This window comes from Pocillopora verrucosa, chromosome 2 (assembly GCF_036669915.1).
Source record: "Pocillopora verrucosa isolate sample1 chromosome 2, ASM3666991v2, whole genome shotgun sequence".
NCBI lineage: Eukaryota > Metazoa > Cnidaria > Anthozoa > Scleractinia > Pocilloporidae > Pocillopora > Pocillopora verrucosa.
The window spans coordinates 12645151-12662699 of NC_089313.1; the positions used below are offsets into that span (position 1 = coordinate 12645151).

Sequence of the window (17549 nt, forward strand, 5' to 3'; positions counted from 1 at the left end):
TGAGTACAAAGTTAGTGCCATTGCTATACCTGTTCATTTGTAAATGTCTGTTAAAAGAACTCTGTGCATACCAGATTTCTCTTTCTCAAAATTGATTAAGTAGTTGCGTGCAAATGGAAGACAAGCAAATGAAATTATCTTTAGATGATACAAGATTTTCTCAAACTTTTGAAGCACAGTGTAGGAGGCATTACATATCAACTTTTTCAACTTTTTCATGCCATTTCCATCCCTTGAACTTGAGTTAAGAACTGAAGAGACCACTGAAGTGCGAAAGAGTGTCCTTTGAACTTTGCTTGCAGTTGGTTAGATTGTTGCAATATTAAGAATGGCCATTGACATTTTTGGTAGACTGAAGGCATGGTAGTAAATGAACTCTCTTGGTAACAAATGAATGAAGCCCCCATTAAACCTGTGTCTTAAATTGCATAATTATTGTTATTCAGGGCCAACCAGCTCCAGGTCCATTTAACGAAGAAGAAGACTGTATGGTGCCCAGCACCCCTACACTGTATGTACCAAAGAGAACTGATGGTTTTGCTGAGGCTATAAGGTAAGTTCTGTGTCAGAGCAGAGTAGTTTTTGTGCAACACCTCTTCCCTTAGTATTGTAATGTCATACCAAGCAAAGAACCTGCATTCCACTTGGTAACCATATCTGCAAATGTACATGACCAATTAATCTTTCGACTCGTTCACCAGCAACTTTGAGAATCAGAAAAACTGTGTGCAACAATGCTGCCCTTTATACTGTGGACCCCTATTCCTGGACAAACATACGGACACTTGAAATGAAATTTTTCCTTGCTATGAATTTGTATTGGCAATCCTAAACAAGATGTTCAGTCAGATTAGTTCAGTAGCAAGGAGTTGTTTGAGGCCTTTTATTTTTTTTTTTTGAAGGAAAGAACGGGAATGTCTTGAGATTGTGCAGTACAAAGCCTTTTCTTTGGGGTTCCTTAGAGATGTAAAAATGAAAAACTGCTACAGTACTGGAATATCTGTCTGTCTGGAGATTTGTAAAATTTTGTGACTGTTTCTTTAGCTGAAGAAAATCCTTTTTTGTCTTTAGTTCTCCACAAATAAATCGTTCATCATTCTCATTTGCTGCACCTGGAGAGAGCTCTATGTCATCTGTAGGTGTTTTGGAACTTGGCATGTCAGAAGAAGGTGAGTGGTTTGCATTCTTTTGGGTAACTGAAGAACAAAGCAAGATTAAAAAGCAATGTTACATTAAAACCTAAGTTTGGTTATTGCCCTAAAAACAACAAGGAAAGGTTTTTTATGCTGCCATGCAAATCATGGAACAAAATAGGAGAATTGAAATCTGTTTTATTTGCTGCTGCTGCTACTCAACTGTGTACGGTGGTCATTGTGATAATGTGTAACCGACTGATACCAGCATGAAACAGAATCACAAATGGGCATATAGCCTCTGAATTCACATGTTTTTTACAGATTCATGCAATAAATGACTGCCAAGTTTTTTCATTTTCATTTTCATTTTTTTGTTTTTGTCTCTTTTTTTTTCTGCAGAAAGTAAGTTGTAATATTGTCTTTCCAAATCCAATTTTGCTTTTTTTCTTTAAGGGCTCCGTGTAGATGACACACAAGTGGACCTTATGGGGGGCTCAGATGAAGCTTCTCATGAGAGACCTTCCTTTGTAGTGCCTACAGGTAGGGCAGTGAGGAGGAAAAGAGAGAAAAAAAGCTGCACAAGTTGTCAGGAAGACATTAAGATGCTCAGGAAGGAAAAGAAGGAAACAGTTTTGAAGATAGTCAGACATAGATTTGCAAGAAAGATACAAGTTGCTCTGTTACTAAATCAATCAAAAAGAAGACGAGGTAGAATTAATGTCAAAGGTAGATCAGTCAGTTGTAAATATGGTAAGTAGGGTACGTAGTTCTGATCATGGGTGCTGGAATGAAATGAAAATTCCATGTTGTACTCCCTTATAGTATTCAAATATTTCCAGCAGAGCTGAGCTCTACCTACCAGGACATCATTATCATGGTCATTTTATCGTTTTTCTCTCTCAATCTTACATTCAAAATGTTTGTCTGAACTTCTGCCCACTTTCCATCACAGTTAGATAAGAATACATGGACATGCATGTAAGAGCATTTTGACCATTGAGTTTGTAAATGCTGTTAGGTATTTTGCCTTCTCACTTTTCATGAACCCTTAAAGTCTTGGAAGTGATTGACATTTAACCTCTTGTTTAACCTTATTCTGAAATCAGGTGATGAAAACAAACATTTGTATATGTTAGAGGTAGTTGTCTTTACTTACATGGGTTAGTAAATTCACTATTATCAATTTATTAAAAAATGTGCTAAAGCTAGTGGTTAGATTTATAAATATGATCTGGAACAGTAAATAATCAAGAGATCAAGAGAAGCAAAGGTGTTAGAGAAGGAAGAAGGAAGGTTTAGTGAATGAGAATAAGTTGAATGTGTATTTCAGTAAGAGAATAGTTTTTTTCAACTGTGCTTTTATTTCAGGCTTACCAGAAGCAGTGGAAGCAAGTACAGCCAGCCAGTCCAACCAACGAATCCCAAGCACTAGCTCAGACACAAGGCAGCTCTCATTAGAAAGTTTGGAGAGTGAGACAGAAGCTGGCAGTATTGCCACTGTCCCTGCCATCATGGTCACACCTGTTACGGAGGCATCGGAGGAATCATCTGAGCAGAATGTTCCTGTTTCTCAAGCTCATCCTGAGGTTCTTGACACAGAAGTGGTGGAGCTGTTGGAAGATGTGGAGGCACTGAAAGAAGGAGAGGAAGCTGAAGAACAAGAAGCAGTAGAAAAAGGAAGGTTGGTAGCTTGAGGGATGTAGTAGTTACGGATGATTTTTCAAATCTATTGTCACTCTTGGGTATCTCTCTCCACTTGAAAACAGGGCTTCAGTGGCCTGGCCTTTATACTTTAAACTATTTTGTATGTCCAAAGTGGAACAGTAGATTAATGATAAGTATTATTATTTTTACTAGTGAGTTAGAAATGAAAGAATCACAAGAATTTGCATCAGAAGACATTTCCCAGCCAAGTATTTCAGGTAAGGGATGGAGCAAAATACAATTCTAGAAAAAAACCCTTTTGACAATTAAAATGTCAGATAAATATCAAGCCATTCTTACTGTTTTAGTGCAGACTGCAGAGATTGCTAGATCTTAAGTATAAAGCCATTCAAGCCATTCCTACTGTTTTAGTGCAGACTGCAGAGATTGCTAGATCTTAAGGCATGATGTATTTTTCTGAGAAAATGAACTGGGAACAGCTAGGTAGCCATTTTTCCACAAAACTTTTTAAATATTCATTTCTGAACCCTGACATTAAGTGTAAAACTAAATCTCATGCTAACCTTAGGTATACCACTTGTCTAGCTAATTTCATCATTTTTAATACACATGATAAAATTATGCACATCCAACTGGGTGAAAATGAGTGCATTTTTCACAAGTGTAAAGTTGTAATATGAGTGCAAATTACAAATAGCATGCATCCAATATCAGATTTTTGTTTATCTTGACTTCCTGTGATGCTTTTTTCATGTAAGTTATTCACAAGTAACAACATTATTTCTCTTGCAATTTTTAAATGAGCATTTGTAAATTTTTCAAAGACTACAAATTGCACTCCTCCTACAGGCTCATGCAACTCTGTTGTCTTTGAAAATTTTACTAGTGCTTATTAACACCAAATTGCACTTGAAATCATAGTATTACGTATATTAAACTTGATTTAATTGAATCAGTTTTTTTCTATGGACAATTCTGCTGAGGACTGGATCCCCCTTTCCCATCACAGCTTTCATTTACATCCCAAGTTTAATTTTCTTATTGCAGGAGAACCTTCTAGGACTAGTGCTCAGTCTGCCTCAACAACAGGGGGATCTGCAGCTAAAGCTAGACAAGGTAAGGTAAATACAGTAAGAAGCAACAAGGGGTATAGTTTGTTCTTGATTGATGTAAATGAGATGAAGGGTCTAAGAAGTAGCACAAATGTTGCACTTAAAAGTGCCAAACTGCAAAATTAAACATTTTGTCACATGTTGTCTGCATTTTTTGCAAGGGTTCATTTTGAGCTGAAGTTAAAAATTCAAGTTAGTTGTTCCAAAACTCTCTTGCTTATCCTAGAGAGCAAACTTGATCTTGTGCCCAGTGTTACTGTAGATCAGATTTGGATGTATAGTCTTGCTATCAGCAATTACTGTTTGTTATTCAAAAATCAGTGTTATGTTGATTGAAGTAAACAATCAAGTGTTGTTTGTTTTCAGATCTAAGTAGGGGCAGAGGTTCAGTTGTGCAGTTAAGGAGGCCAGCCACAACATCTACTTGGTCCACTACAAGGGGAGGTACCCAAGCTCAAAGAGGTAGGAGACTTGTGGCAGTTGTCCATTGTTTTTGTAATACTTAACCCTTGTAACCCATTCACACCAGCAAAACATGTTTGGTTAAACCAGATTTAACTGAATGAAAATCAGAAACAGAGAACTGAAAAATCGAATTTTCTGTAGGATTCAGGTAGTGGCTAACTTGTATGCTCAATGTGGTACATCTGAAGCTGACAAACATCATTTCAAGCAGCTACTACGAAGAAAAAATATTCAATCATGTTAAAAAAAAAAACAGCTTTTAAACCTGTTTAAGCTAAAGTGTGAATGGGGTATTAGACTCTCAGGAGTGACCAAGACATTATTTCTCCTTACAATGTTAATACAATATCAAACAGATAAGTGATAAGTGATGGAAACAAAGAAAGATCCCACTTAGGGGCTTGTTTGTTGATGTAACGCTAAATTCTCCAAACTCACGTCACTAAGAATTTTCTGGCAGACAGTAAGGAGAATTACTTAGTATTAGATCTTGAGAGTTATAGAGTTAAGTCATGTTGTGTTGTTGTCTGTTCCTGAGTGACCTTCTTACTCAATGAGAGTTTTCTCAAATTAGAGTTCACCATCCAGCAATTCATTCCCACCCTATTACTAATAATAATTACAGAAGTCTTATTGCTATTTCTACCCTTAATAAGATCATGTTAACTATTCCAATAAGTGGGTAATAAAGAAATGTAAATGTAATTTGAAGGTACTTCAGCATCAGGAAGAGTTCGTCGTCTAAGAAGGGATCCTGTGAGAGGTGAGATGTTTGGATCTTGTTTTGCTCCCAAACTTAAGGCATTCAAAGCTGTAAAGGAATGCAAGTAGATCTCATGGAAACTTACAGAGACAAAAAATAGTCAATGCCTAGTGTGCTAGTCCATTTTTGAATTGTGAACCTCCATGACCTTCAGCTTTCTGGTTTTGTATACTGATATATCCATCTTGCCTGTTCATTAGGTCCTGGTGCTCATCGTGGTCGTGGGACACAAATGCCCCGTGGCAGGCAGGGCGGGACTCCAAGAGGAGGAGGACACGCATAAAATGACCTTGCTCATGATTAAATTGTGTAACCTAGGATCCTTTTTAGCTTTTGTACAGAATAGGTTTTTTGGTTTTGTTAAAGAATCTTGTAATAAAGTTAACATACAGTGTTTAAAGGCAGAAGTAAAGTTTTATTGTTTTTCTTATTTATTTAATTGCTTTACATCTTAAGGGGTTTGAGTATGTCCAAGGTTAACTCTGAACCCCTTCCAATGACAAAAAAGTTCACACTGGTGTAGCCACATACTAGTTTGGCATTGACCAACCAACAAGGCGTTGAGAAACGTGATTAGCCTCTGGTGTTCGTTGATTCGTGGCAATGGCAAAAAGCTCAATGGCTCTGAAGACAAGACCATGGAAGGGCTCTATTGTGGAAGTGACAAGTTTGACTTTGAGAAAAGATATTGTCTGACAGTTGCTCATTTGCCGTTATCCCCCCAACTTGACTGTGAAGTTGTAGTAGACTTTTTTTTTCACAAGTGATGCGTCACAACTGGGTGGTTTGCAAAGTGGTAGCTTACTTTCTAACAACACGATCAAGCACTCATCTTTTCTGATGTTCCACTCTCAATAATAGTTGTATTTAAGGATTACTTACTGCAGTCATTGCCAGAACATGAGATTTGAAGTCAGTCATTTACTTGAGGTAATGGACTGCCGTTGAGGACAGTGATTGTTGTTTCAAAAACCATAGCAGACAACATCATAGAATCAAATGGGGATTTACAAGTTTGTTGAATGCTACAAGCTTGTGATGTGAAAAAAAGCTGATCTATTTTGCCGTGATTTTATAGCCTGTGGGACTCAAGGTGAGTAATCTAACAACTGAAGTTGTGTAATGGTTCCAGATTGTTCATTCATGGGGTTGTCATGGACATGAGAAAACCTTCTCACAAAGTTAAGTGGCTGATGCATATATCAATGCACCTTTGTAATGCAACTAATTTTTAATTTTAGTTTGGTTTGCATGACTTTTTTTTTTATTCTTGACTATTTTGTTATTGATTTTTTTGGCATGATCCTGTTCTTATACCACTTCTGATAATTTTTTTTGTCATTTGGCTAATTTAACTGTGCCTATGTGCTTAAGAGATCACAGAAAATCACTTTTAATCAAGCTTATCTAATCTCTAAATATTGTTTGCATTTAGTTCTTACTTTGAAATAGTTTCATTATTTTACAGGAATTTATGTAAGGACTGTGTAATGGTTACATGTGATTGCATTGTCTCGCTCATTAGCAGTCAGTATGATGATTACTTGCAAGAAATTAAGCTTTAAGAATTTCTAAGTCTGTTCTTCCTTGAAGTCATCGTCACTAGCTATCTGCTTTGTTTGTCCACCTGTTAAATTGCTATCAATACCTAATGTTTCAATTTCATTTGTGTTTGATGTGTCTGGATTGACAATGGTCACATCAGAACAGCTGTCTTCTTCCTCCTGGAATGTCTTTCCAATTGTGTGAAAGCCTTGGGAAGAATTACCTTCCTCTCCACAGATATTTGAAAAACTATGTGCTTCAGATAGAGTTGTACAGTTTTCTAACTTGTCTGAATTTCCAGTCGTTTCACCTGATCCCCCTGCCTCCTCGCTGCTTATTTCATCACTGCAAGTTTGTTGTGTGCAAGGCAAACTTTCAATGTCGCTAAAGTAATCCAATTTTTTGACTGAGCTATTCTTACTTTGAGCTTCATCTTGGGATAAATGTTTGTCAATTTCCTGCAATACAGACTGTACCATGGTTATATCAAGCACAGGAAGCTCAGAGATGAAACTATCCAATATGCTGACTACAATTCCATCTGCCAGATCTGAGCTGAAGATATTCCAGTTAAGGTCTTCAGTCACTGGGTCCAAAGCCTGCATTTTGGATTAAGGAAAATAATTGCAATATCAGTATACATCATATATGATATCACCATACAAACAGACTTTCAATGAAATTGTTTACATAGTTCTTTGACTCCCAATATTCAAACAGTAGATCTCCCTTCTGGCTGCCATACATCTCCTTTTAACTTAGACAGGAGAGTTTGGTCTTATCTCAAAGAACACCCTTTAGCAGATAAGTTTGTTTGTTCTCATTACCAGCTTGCAAGATATCATATTGGAATTGCAAGGAGAAGCTAAGAGTTGATCACATTAAGTAGATAAGGGGTAAGCAGTGACATCAATTTGTGTTGAGATTCCTAAAAGTGACAACAGGGAAATTGTACTCTTGCAAGAAGGCATCGTGTAACTTGGAATCTGGGGTTGACATCAAGAAGTTAAAGGTTCAGTCCTGGCTGGTGTCATTATTGTGTTTTGAGGAGAGATATCATTTCTCCTCTCTTTGCCCAAAGTAAATCTGGATAATAGATACTTACTATCAAGCAGAGGGAAAAACCTGATGGACTGCTGTGGTTAAACTGTGATGAGCAAGTATCTCATGCAAAGCAACTGGTGATCTTCAGAGTAAAGTTTCACAAACTAAGCCATATGACCATTCTAGTAAATTGATCAGATTCTTGTTCATGATAACAAGGTAAATGTCAGGAAAAAAATTCTCCAGATATGACTTGTAGAAATACGTGGAACATAGAAAGAATTGGGACACTGACCTTATGGCCCACAGAATTGAAAACTTGTGTTAGCTTGGATGTTGTCGTTGTGTTTCTTGTCAATGTTTTAGTTTTCTGAAGAGTTCCTACCAAAGAATTGTCTGATTTAGCTGTAAAAGTCTTGTCTGGAGCATCACTGCTCTTTTCCTGTCTAGGTGTTGGCAACAACACTGGATGCTCTGATTGGTCAGAGCCAGTCTGTGCATAAACAGGACGGAAGGTGGGAGGCAAGCCATATGGGTAACTATGTAAACATATTCCTGGCTGGCACCACATGTAAAGTGGAGGTGGGGCTGGAAACTGCTCTCCCCAGTGCTTTTCCCAGAGTCGATGTTGTACTTCCTGGCCAATCAGAGTTGTGTTTGCTAGACTGTAATGAGCCACATGTGCTCCCGCTGGGAAGTGAGGCCCATTGATGTTATGTTGGTAATTACTCATCTGGTAAGCTGAAAGGTATGTTGAAAGCTTTGAACTAAGAAGTTAAAATTGTTATGGTTAAAACAATCTTACAATGTCATATTCTGAATTGCTCTGACGAGGGCAATCATGAAGATGAATGTTGTTGATGATTGGCGCCAAGTTATCTCAGAGTCAAGTCTAGATTTAAGTCTGGTTACGTAATTAAAGGAAACAAGCATCTGGCAAACTTAAACTCTACAATCAAACTTAATTGGCAGATTGAAACTCATTCGTTACTAACTTGACCTTTGTCTACATATGTACATCTAACATATGAGGCTGAGGTATTCTAACAATCCTGGGTTCAAAACCATGTATCGTCCTCTAAAGAGTGTGTTAGTAGCTGTTCCAATCAACGGAGGAAACTGTCTTGCAAGGGTTATCAAAATGTCTTGCACCACAAATCCATATTGAAAAGGGATCTTACAGGTAAATCATGGATAAAACTTCCATTTTCCAGTTCACAGTGATCAAAAATAACTTTATGAAAGTAACCATTGAAACACAGGAGGAGGGAGGAGATCCCACATCGCCAACACCTCACAAACACGAGATCAAGACTCGATAGTGTCCTTTGTTGTTTCCTTCGTATTTCGTATGGAACAACCAAACACAGGCTCCCAAGTGTAAGATCAACTATTTTCATTAAACACATTGTTTAACCCATTCAAGGGAAGATATTGTTCACTACTAGCTACTGATCACCTACAGAAATACACAAACGTTCGTAACATGTGACCGATGAACAAACAGCAATGGGACGTTTCACAATTACATTTTATCTGCTACCTCAATATGATCAATCTCAAATCTTACGCAGTTTGACCGTTGATTTTCCTCTACAAGACACTCGTTGGAAAACACGTGTAAATATGATGTTCTTTTGGCTCGCGAATGTTTACAGCTTGTGTATTGTTTTAAGATTTTAAGATGACGCAAAATGCATCTTCGTAAAGCGCGAGCACTTATACTGGATAGATTTGCGGACGGTTGTGGGTTGGAAGTTCATAAAAAAGGAAATTTACTGTTTTCTGTGCAGTTTTTACAGATGTACTTACAGGATACACAGCAACGTTTGGCAGTTTTTTCTCCTTCGGAGGGCTTGTTCGTCAAACATTTTCATTTTGTATCCTAAGTCCCAGTTTCCGCGCGGTTTTGCTCGTACCCAGGCTGTCGTAATCAGGACGCCAGCCTCAAACCAAAGTTTTGTTAGAGGCTAGCGTACTTGATTGTCAAAACTGAATTACTTACATATCTTGGTCACTGACCATTGAAGAAAATGAAAAACGGGATTTTTTCCTGATTTTTTGAGGCGATTGTAAATTGTTTGTGATTTTGAATTAACTTTGAGACCCTCTGGAAACTACGAAATCCCCTTACGTCTGGGTTTTTTTTTTTTACCTGAAAACCTAATGAAAACAAGCCTTTTATGCTTTGCCGTCGTCGAGATAGAACTAAAGTCTATCTTGCGACAATAATAGGAGTGTGGTTTCCATATGATAGTAACGATTGCTGAATATTTTTGCAGCGATCGCAGCGATCATATCTTAAAAGCTTTTACATTTTTTTAAGCATTGTCTAGTTACCACCTCAATTTCAATACTAATTAGGCGGCGTGTGCGCGATTGTTTGCGGAGGCGGAGCTTAGCATACCTTGATATTCTCGCGGGAAGTTTAAAATAGGTCACTTGTATTCTCGTGGGGGTCTCCAAAGGACAAATTTGGATAGTACACTACGATGCTGAGCAAACGTTTTCGAAATTCGCGTTTTGCGACTACTTCCAAAGTTTGGAATCCCTTGGAAACTTCTATGACGCTTTCTAGAATATCAAATAAAAATAACCGTATGGTAAAAGAGAAATCTAGCAATTGAGTGAAGATAAATTACGCCTGAAAGTGCGCCGAGATCGACTTCTCATACAAGCAGGATGCCAACATTGTCAATTTTCAAGGCAAATTTGCGACCTCTTCTGAAAGCGCAAGAACAAAGTGAGAATGATACACTGTTCAATTGAACTTTCTTCTTTAAAAGCCATATGGTAAAAGTAGCATTTGAAAAGTAGTTTATCCGTAAACGAAGAGAACGTGAGCCTTCCTCGACATTTTCAGCCCTTTTCCTTTATTGTTTGACAATCGTTTTCTAATTAGCTTTTAAATTTAGCGCCCGCGTCTCAATGAAAGTCCCGGATATGTCGCTGAATTCTGGGCGATGGCCCTAGGGTGAGTTTTTGTAGCCGCACCTCTGCGCCAAGGAGATGGGAAACTCTGATGCCAAACCTAGGCAGATGGAGATCAGTAGTGACTGCATAGCTACAGTAATTCTAACCACACAGACATGGCCCCTTTCCTCTGCAAAGGAGTGAACATGATGGGGATGATTCGTAGATGAGTGCGTGCATCTTACAGTACACATGAGACGTGACACTACAGAAGTGAATATGTACTAGGTAAGAGTTGTTATGATATGATATGATATGATAATGTCTGTTGCCTTTGATCGTTCTGCTTCAAGTTCTATGGAGAAGGAGCCCAGGAATCCCATGCTGACAAATTTCAACCTTGACCCCTGTAACAGAACCAGTCTTTGATTTTTGTTAAATAAATTTCCATTCTTTGCCTGTATTTATAGCAAAGTTTGCGCAGACATAGTATTAATCAGTGATATGTGGGACAAAGATAGTCAGATAAGTCATTTAAAAAGTTTCTCATCGACTTTAAAAACCCCTCCATTTTGTTCATCCAGCTTGTTCTTTGGATCATGAACTCACATCTCGTTATTTTGGTGAAATTTTAAAACTTGATCATTAAAAGATAGAAAAAATCTAAGTAATCTTGAGGTTTTTATGAAGGTTTGTTGCAACAATTTTATGATAAAATCTTTGCTGGTTGCTGAGAGAACAGTGAACAAAATAAGAACTAGGAGATTGGTGTTCCCTCCCAGTTCAGACTGACTATCCCCTTAGGCATAAGACAGTTGAGAGGCATAACTCCCCCCTACTCGGTGACATTTGATCAAATTTTGCCCGTTCCTTTTGTTGTTCAAGTAGTTTTTTTGGGCAAGGTATCCATACAGGCCCATATCTCCTTACGCATACAGTTCTTGAATAAAGGAAACAATAGCGAAAACGATAGATTGCCTTTGGGACTTTTAGAATAGTATGGGGTAAGACGAAAATCTTTGTTTTTTATCTCATCATTCTTTACAAATAAGTGATATGTTACTCTTTAGCACTTTTATCAGTTGGTTGAGAGAATTTTATAAGAATATGTGCAATTCAAAATTTTAACAACATATTTTATTCTTGTCCTTTCTCTCCAGATGCAGTTGGAAAGGAGTGGAGCTGTTCCAAACGGATACAGGAGAAATTGGTCTACGTTACTCACGATGAAGTTCTGAAGGTAAGTCGACTTTAAACGTTGGGCAATTGACATCGTTTCTACTGACTAGGACAGAGTAATTAATTTACTCGTCACCAAAGGGAATTCGCTCGTTGATGTTTTTACAAGTGCATCCACTAAGTGTTGCACCAAGTGTACATGTGATTGGATGGGGTGCGTACACGATGTTTCACGTGCGTTTTAAATTTTTGAGGAGATATGTACAACTCAGTCTGGAATTTGATGAACGTATTAGTTTTTTTACCAAGTCGGATTTGTTATCGTAGACATAAGTAAGAAAAATAGAAAAGAATGCCGTTTTAGGAATAACTTATTCAAGGATGAACAAAGGATTGAGACAGCAATAGCAGGGGATCTCTTTGGTGATGTTTAAAAGCTTAGGAAAACAGGTTATTGACTTTTCTATGTGGATAAAAAGACTAGCTGGCTTGTACTTTAACCAGATACAATAAATTTGCATTTAGGTTTGCACGAGCATTTGAAAAAAAATTTCTTTGAAAACATGTTGAGGATGATTTTGCTTCACGTGCTTCGTCGGCAACAAATTACAACCATTGAATCCCAAAGAAAACGGAAAAGATATGTATGTAAGCTGAACGATATGGGGTTTGTCTAATTTACTCTGTGCTTTCGTTAATTTTTAAGTCAGTGTTAAAGTGGACTTGTGGGAGTCATCGATGTTAATCAGCATAAAGTATAAGCTACGTCGTATCCACCAAGTCAAGAATGACAATCGTTTAAATGGAATCTTAACTTGTAAGCAGCAGTCTCAGTGCAATTGAATTTACAATTTGTTTTTGTTTTTAAGGTGACCACAACCGAGACGAGTTGAGCGAGGAAATCCTATTGTTCTTCAAGATCAAGAGAAGACTCATTGACGCAGAAATGTTTCAAGAAAATTGGACACGAGCACGCATTTTGCAAATGTATGTTGTTTTACCAAGATTCTCCGAAGCTTTCTACAAGTACAAGATGACTCAGCTTGCTAAGTTTCGAAAGACAAAGGCTTTTAGTTTTAAGGCGAAGTTACAATGTTAATTTTCCTGCCAAAAAATACGCTACGCCACTTTCTAAAAATTTTCATTCCCTTGGTACTCTGTGTAAAATTGTTAAATTTTCCCGCTCAAAAATACGCATGCGCCATATTTTTAAAAAACCTCTGTAAGTAACATCCGTTCAAATGTGATTAATTTTCCCGCCAAAAAACTTAGAAAAAATACGGGCGCCCAAAATACGCATGCGCCGCTTTTTTTAAAAAAAAATTTGTGATAGATTATATTAAAGTTCACTTATTTACCAGTTGTGTTACTTAATCTTGATTAAAGTATTTCAGTCAATAATAAATACTACAAGTATTTTGTTCTTCAAATTCTTTTAATTAAGTAATTACAAAAGTGTCAAGAAAAATTCGTTCAAATAATAACTAAGACTTTTGGCGGGAAAATTTGGTAGAATTTGAACAGAGTTTCCCCTAACAATATTTCTGACAAAAATTTTTAAAGGACTTTCCTACAATTTTTCCGCCAAAAGTTCTGAGTACACCACGTCATGCCGAAAAAAAAATTGTCGCAAAAATCTGTGCCTTTATTTAAAAGTTTTCAAATAAATCCGAATCTTCATGCATCCTCTTTTTTTTTCTGTTTTCTACACTTAGTGGTGTACTCATGTTATTATTTCTAATTGACTAAGCATGGCAAGCTATAAATTGTTTATACCCGAGTCATTCTTAAGGTTTTTTCACGCAAAATTTAATATCTGATAGTGTGTTTGTACCCGACGGAAAGTAGATTACAATGCCTTGAAATAATTGCAAAATTTGAGCTCTAAAGTTTCTAGTCTGAAATTTTGGTGATATGTGAAGACTGCAGATTGCAGATTTGCCTAAAATTTTAGTCGCAATAGTACCACAAACATTCCAGGCAAATGCGAGGAAAAAAGCCAATAAATGACTAAAAAGCTCTCCAGCACGTGTTCAATCCAGTTTAGATTAGCGAAACACTTTAATTAGCCAATAATCGACATTCTTAGCAATCAAACGCCAGCGAGATCAAACAACATTGTAGTCTGGTTTCATCGTATACAAACACAAGACCCCCTGTTATGTTTGACGGATTTACCAACAAAAAATAATCCTTATTTTGGAGACAATTTATACATTGCCATACTTTTCAAGACCTGTGTTAGCCAGAGCAAGAGAAACAGGCAGAAACCTTTGAAAATGTTGCCTAACCAAATGGTTCTACTACTCTTTGTTTAACTTCTGAGACAAATGTCCTCATCACGTTTTATCTCAAGTTCTGACGAGTCCTTTTTTATTGCGTGGCCAAAACAAGCGACCTCTTGTTACTTTTAATTAGCAATTTGTTATAAACCAAGACAGTTGTCTTTACTTTGAGTTTCAGCCATATATGTTTTTGTGGCGCGATCTTGACAAGCTAATTACTAATTGATTTATCTTCAAAGGCGATCTCAATTTGATGAAATCAGACGAATTGCTCGCCTAAACTTTTAGCCCTGACGATTTTTTTCGTTTTTGTGTTTCTCTTGCTTTCCGGCTGAAAAAAGGTCATTACATTAAAACTAAGATAGGGCATGAGAAGGAAGACGATGTCTGATTATAGCCACTTAGTGCAACCGGAGCGTTTTATTCGTTTCTCGGTTCTGGTTTTGTTGTTAATTTAGTGTAAAATTAACGGACTGAGAGAGTTTGTTGTGACTTTGTTCGTCTCTAACCTAATTTGCCAAAAGTTTTCTTTCCTTTAACAAGCCTGATTTAAATTAGTTTCTCCTTTTGTAATTGTATCTCCATAATTGAGTAATATCGGTAAATCGCTTTTGAAAATACTCGTTCTCTGAACCAGACATTGTTTCCTTCCTCGAGCCACTTACAATGACAAGAGAACATGGCCTCCTTGAAAGATCTACGTTCTTACCTCGCCTGCAAGTTCGTCCTCTCCACTGGCAATCACAGCATCACGGGATGATTACAATCAACATATTTACGATAAAAGTTAATGGTGGGCCCGCCCTTGTTCTCAAGTCATTTTACATTAAAGTCATGAAACAAACATTCAGTTTTTTAAGGTGGCACTATAAAGTAAACTTCTTACTTTGGCTGTGTTGTATTGTGCTCTTATTGGCATGGGTAAAAATCATTGCTGATCATCATCTGAGCTAGAAAGAGTTGTTTATCACTTTTCAAGTGTCAGTCTGCTTGGTTGAAACTAGCTAGGTGGCTAGTTTTGCTGCAGTTTGTAGGGTGATTAGGAATTTGAATGAGATATGTTGGTTGGATAAAGTGGGTCTGGTTTGTCAGCCACCGTTTTTAAATACCTCGCTTTTGATGTGCTGCAGCCGTAGACTAAACTTAAGCTGTTGTGGTTGCTAACTTCGATCCGTCAGTAAGTTTAAGTCAAATTGTTTGGTCTGTCGAATTGAATAATTATCAATTGGGTGTTGAAAATAACCAGACATAGCATTTCTTTTGCTTGACCGCGCTCTGTGATTGGTCCAGAAAACTCGCACCATTCTCTTAACCAATCAGATGAAAAACTGACACTAATAACGATTTGGTGGCTCGCGTTTTCCCGCGCTTTAGGCAGTTTGGCTGTTTTTACTTCGAGTTTTCATGTGCTCTTAAAGGTATTTTACGCCGTTGCAATTAGTTTGGTTTTGGTTTTACAGCTCCATTGAAAAGCGCTCTATTTCAATATTTAAATTATGTTGCTTGTTTGGTGCTTCAGTTGTAGATTTGATTGGAGCGCGTTAGTTGCGATGGTTCAATTCAATCAAGCAAGTTGTTGGTACATTAGGTTTGTCTAATTGGTTTGTCTGATAGTTCTAATGTCGCGAGTACCCTCCTAGAGTGCAGTCGTTGTTTACAGAGATCTTTCCAAACTATTCTGTCCTAAGATTTCTTTCGTCATCTGCTACTAAAGTCTGGTAACGTGGGTTAAAGTTTGAGAAGAGTCCCAATTAATTTGGTTAGTCTGGATACACAGAGGTTAACTGAAAAAGTCGCTTGTAAGGTGCCGTAGTTGTAGAGATCTTTTCAAATGAGATTTTTCGAAGTTGCTAATCAGCTCTCCGCAGTTATTCGTTGAAAATGAGTTCTGGACATGCGAGTGTGATTTGTGAGTCGATGATGTTCAATTAATTTTTCTTGTCGTTCGTTTCTGTTTATTTCGTCAGCCTGCCAAACCGCATACTTACTTAATGCCAGGAAAAATCAACGAAAGTTCCAAATCGCAGTATTTTTTGCTTTCTGGATAAAACTAAGATATTAAATTTACAATGCCACCTTAAGCATCATTCAGTTTGCCCATGACTTATAGTTCTATAAACATTATTCACTGCTAGCGGATTGTTATGGAAACAGGTAAAAAAAATCAGAGCTTTCGTGTCGTTTCAATTACAACAAATTTGTATTTCGCTCTCCTACGCAGGTCTAACCTTAGGGAAATGACTTAGAGCCGTAAGCCTTTTAAGATTTTCAGCTAACTCCATCGGCTAAAGGAAACAGTTTCCATAACAGTTACTACCAGTTAAATACTACTCCGAAAAACTTGGCTGCAGGTTTACCTAACTCAAAATTCTCCAGATTTCTGCTAGCGTATAAGTTTTCTCGAGACAAAATAGTTCGTAAATGTACGAAATTGAGTCAGCCACAATTTTTCGGAGAATATTCACACTAACGTATCAAACCCATTTAAGTTTCTTATCTTTGCTTTTTAGTCACTCCTGATCCAGTAACTCCATCCACACTGTTTTCTTGTATCTTGCTAAAGACCTTCTCCCTCCTTCTTCGATATGAATTTAATTGTTTTCCTGAGAAAAAAATGTAAAATGATGTTTATATCAATAACGGTCAGAGGTTAAAACCAGCGTGTAACAAAAACTAAATTAAAATTCATGAAGCTAATGTCAAAATGCTGAAATTTTGTGACGTGTGCGCACTGGTTTTATCAAAGCAAAAAACGCGGCCACCTTGTCAAATTGTGATAGAATTGGGGTCAGAAATATAACATGAGAAATACGCCATTATTCGTGTTTGCTGTACTAGCTAATTCCGCCATAAAATCTAAACGTTAGTCGAAGAAACGCTCCAATCGAATCAGCACGTGGAGTTAACTTCCAAGAATTTTGGCGATTGAATTCGTCTTTTTTTAGCAAAAAGAGCAACAGCCATTAAATACGCACTATTTTCAGAAAGCTATACTCACCTTAAGTTGAATTATCGACCATAATTTCCCAAACCTCTTGCAAAAGGCACAAATTTGGCCAGCTTCAGAAGAATGGCTTTGCGTGTCGAAAGACTGATTGACATGCAGGCAAGCTCGAGGTTTGTTATGAATATGGATCAGGGTTTTTGAACCAATCACTGACAAATACCTCACAGAGTTGTCGATTTTTTTTCCTCAACCAATCAGGAACTGCGAATGGTAAAAGCAATTAACATTAAAACTGAAAAAGAAAACAAGACACGTGTTACAACACAAGCAATGAAAAATATTTTTTGTTTTACAACTAACAACAATAATTTTTCTATAATTTAATTCTGTTATTATAAATGTTCTCTGATCAGATCTTATTAGCTTTTGAAGACTGGCCCGCTTAGAGTTAGCACAAGCTAACTGAGGGCCAGATTAGCTGCAACTTTTGTTTTA

The 17549-nt window shown here is 37.2% G+C and overlaps 2 protein-coding genes across 2 annotated transcripts in view; one reads left to right on the forward strand and one right to left on the reverse strand.

Moving 5' to 3' along the window:
- Nucleotides 1-5541, forward strand: part of LOC131768914 (nucleoprotein TPR) — a 34665-nt gene extending 29124 nt beyond the window's left edge. Inside the window, exons 49-57 of the mRNA XM_059084617.2 lie at nt 447-553; nt 1072-1169; nt 1590-1676; nt 2505-2817; nt 2994-3058; nt 3849-3917; nt 4280-4375; nt 5091-5141; nt 5342-5541. Of these exons, the coding sequence (XP_058940600.2) occupies nt 447-553; nt 1072-1169; nt 1590-1676; nt 2505-2817; nt 2994-3058; nt 3849-3917; nt 4280-4375; nt 5091-5141; nt 5342-5424 (969 nt within the window). The 3' untranslated portion in view covers nt 5425-5541. The remainder of the gene's footprint in view (nt 1-446; nt 554-1071; nt 1170-1589; nt 1677-2504; nt 2818-2993; nt 3059-3848; nt 3918-4279; nt 4376-5090; nt 5142-5341) is intronic.
- A 1021-nt stretch (nt 5542-6562) lies between these two features.
- LOC131768909 (uncharacterized) lies at nt 6563-9586 on the reverse strand. The gene is made up of 3 exons (XM_059084611.2): nt 9543-9586; nt 8026-8471; nt 6563-7285 (listed from the first exon to the last, which is right to left on the reverse strand). Exons 2-3 carry the CDS (start codon nt 8461-8463, stop codon nt 6713-6715), a joined length of 1011 nt encoding a protein of 336 aa, XP_058940594.2. The 5' UTR covers nt 8464-8471; nt 9543-9586; the 3' UTR covers nt 6563-6712.
- Nucleotides 9587-17549: the final 7963 nt, after the last annotated feature.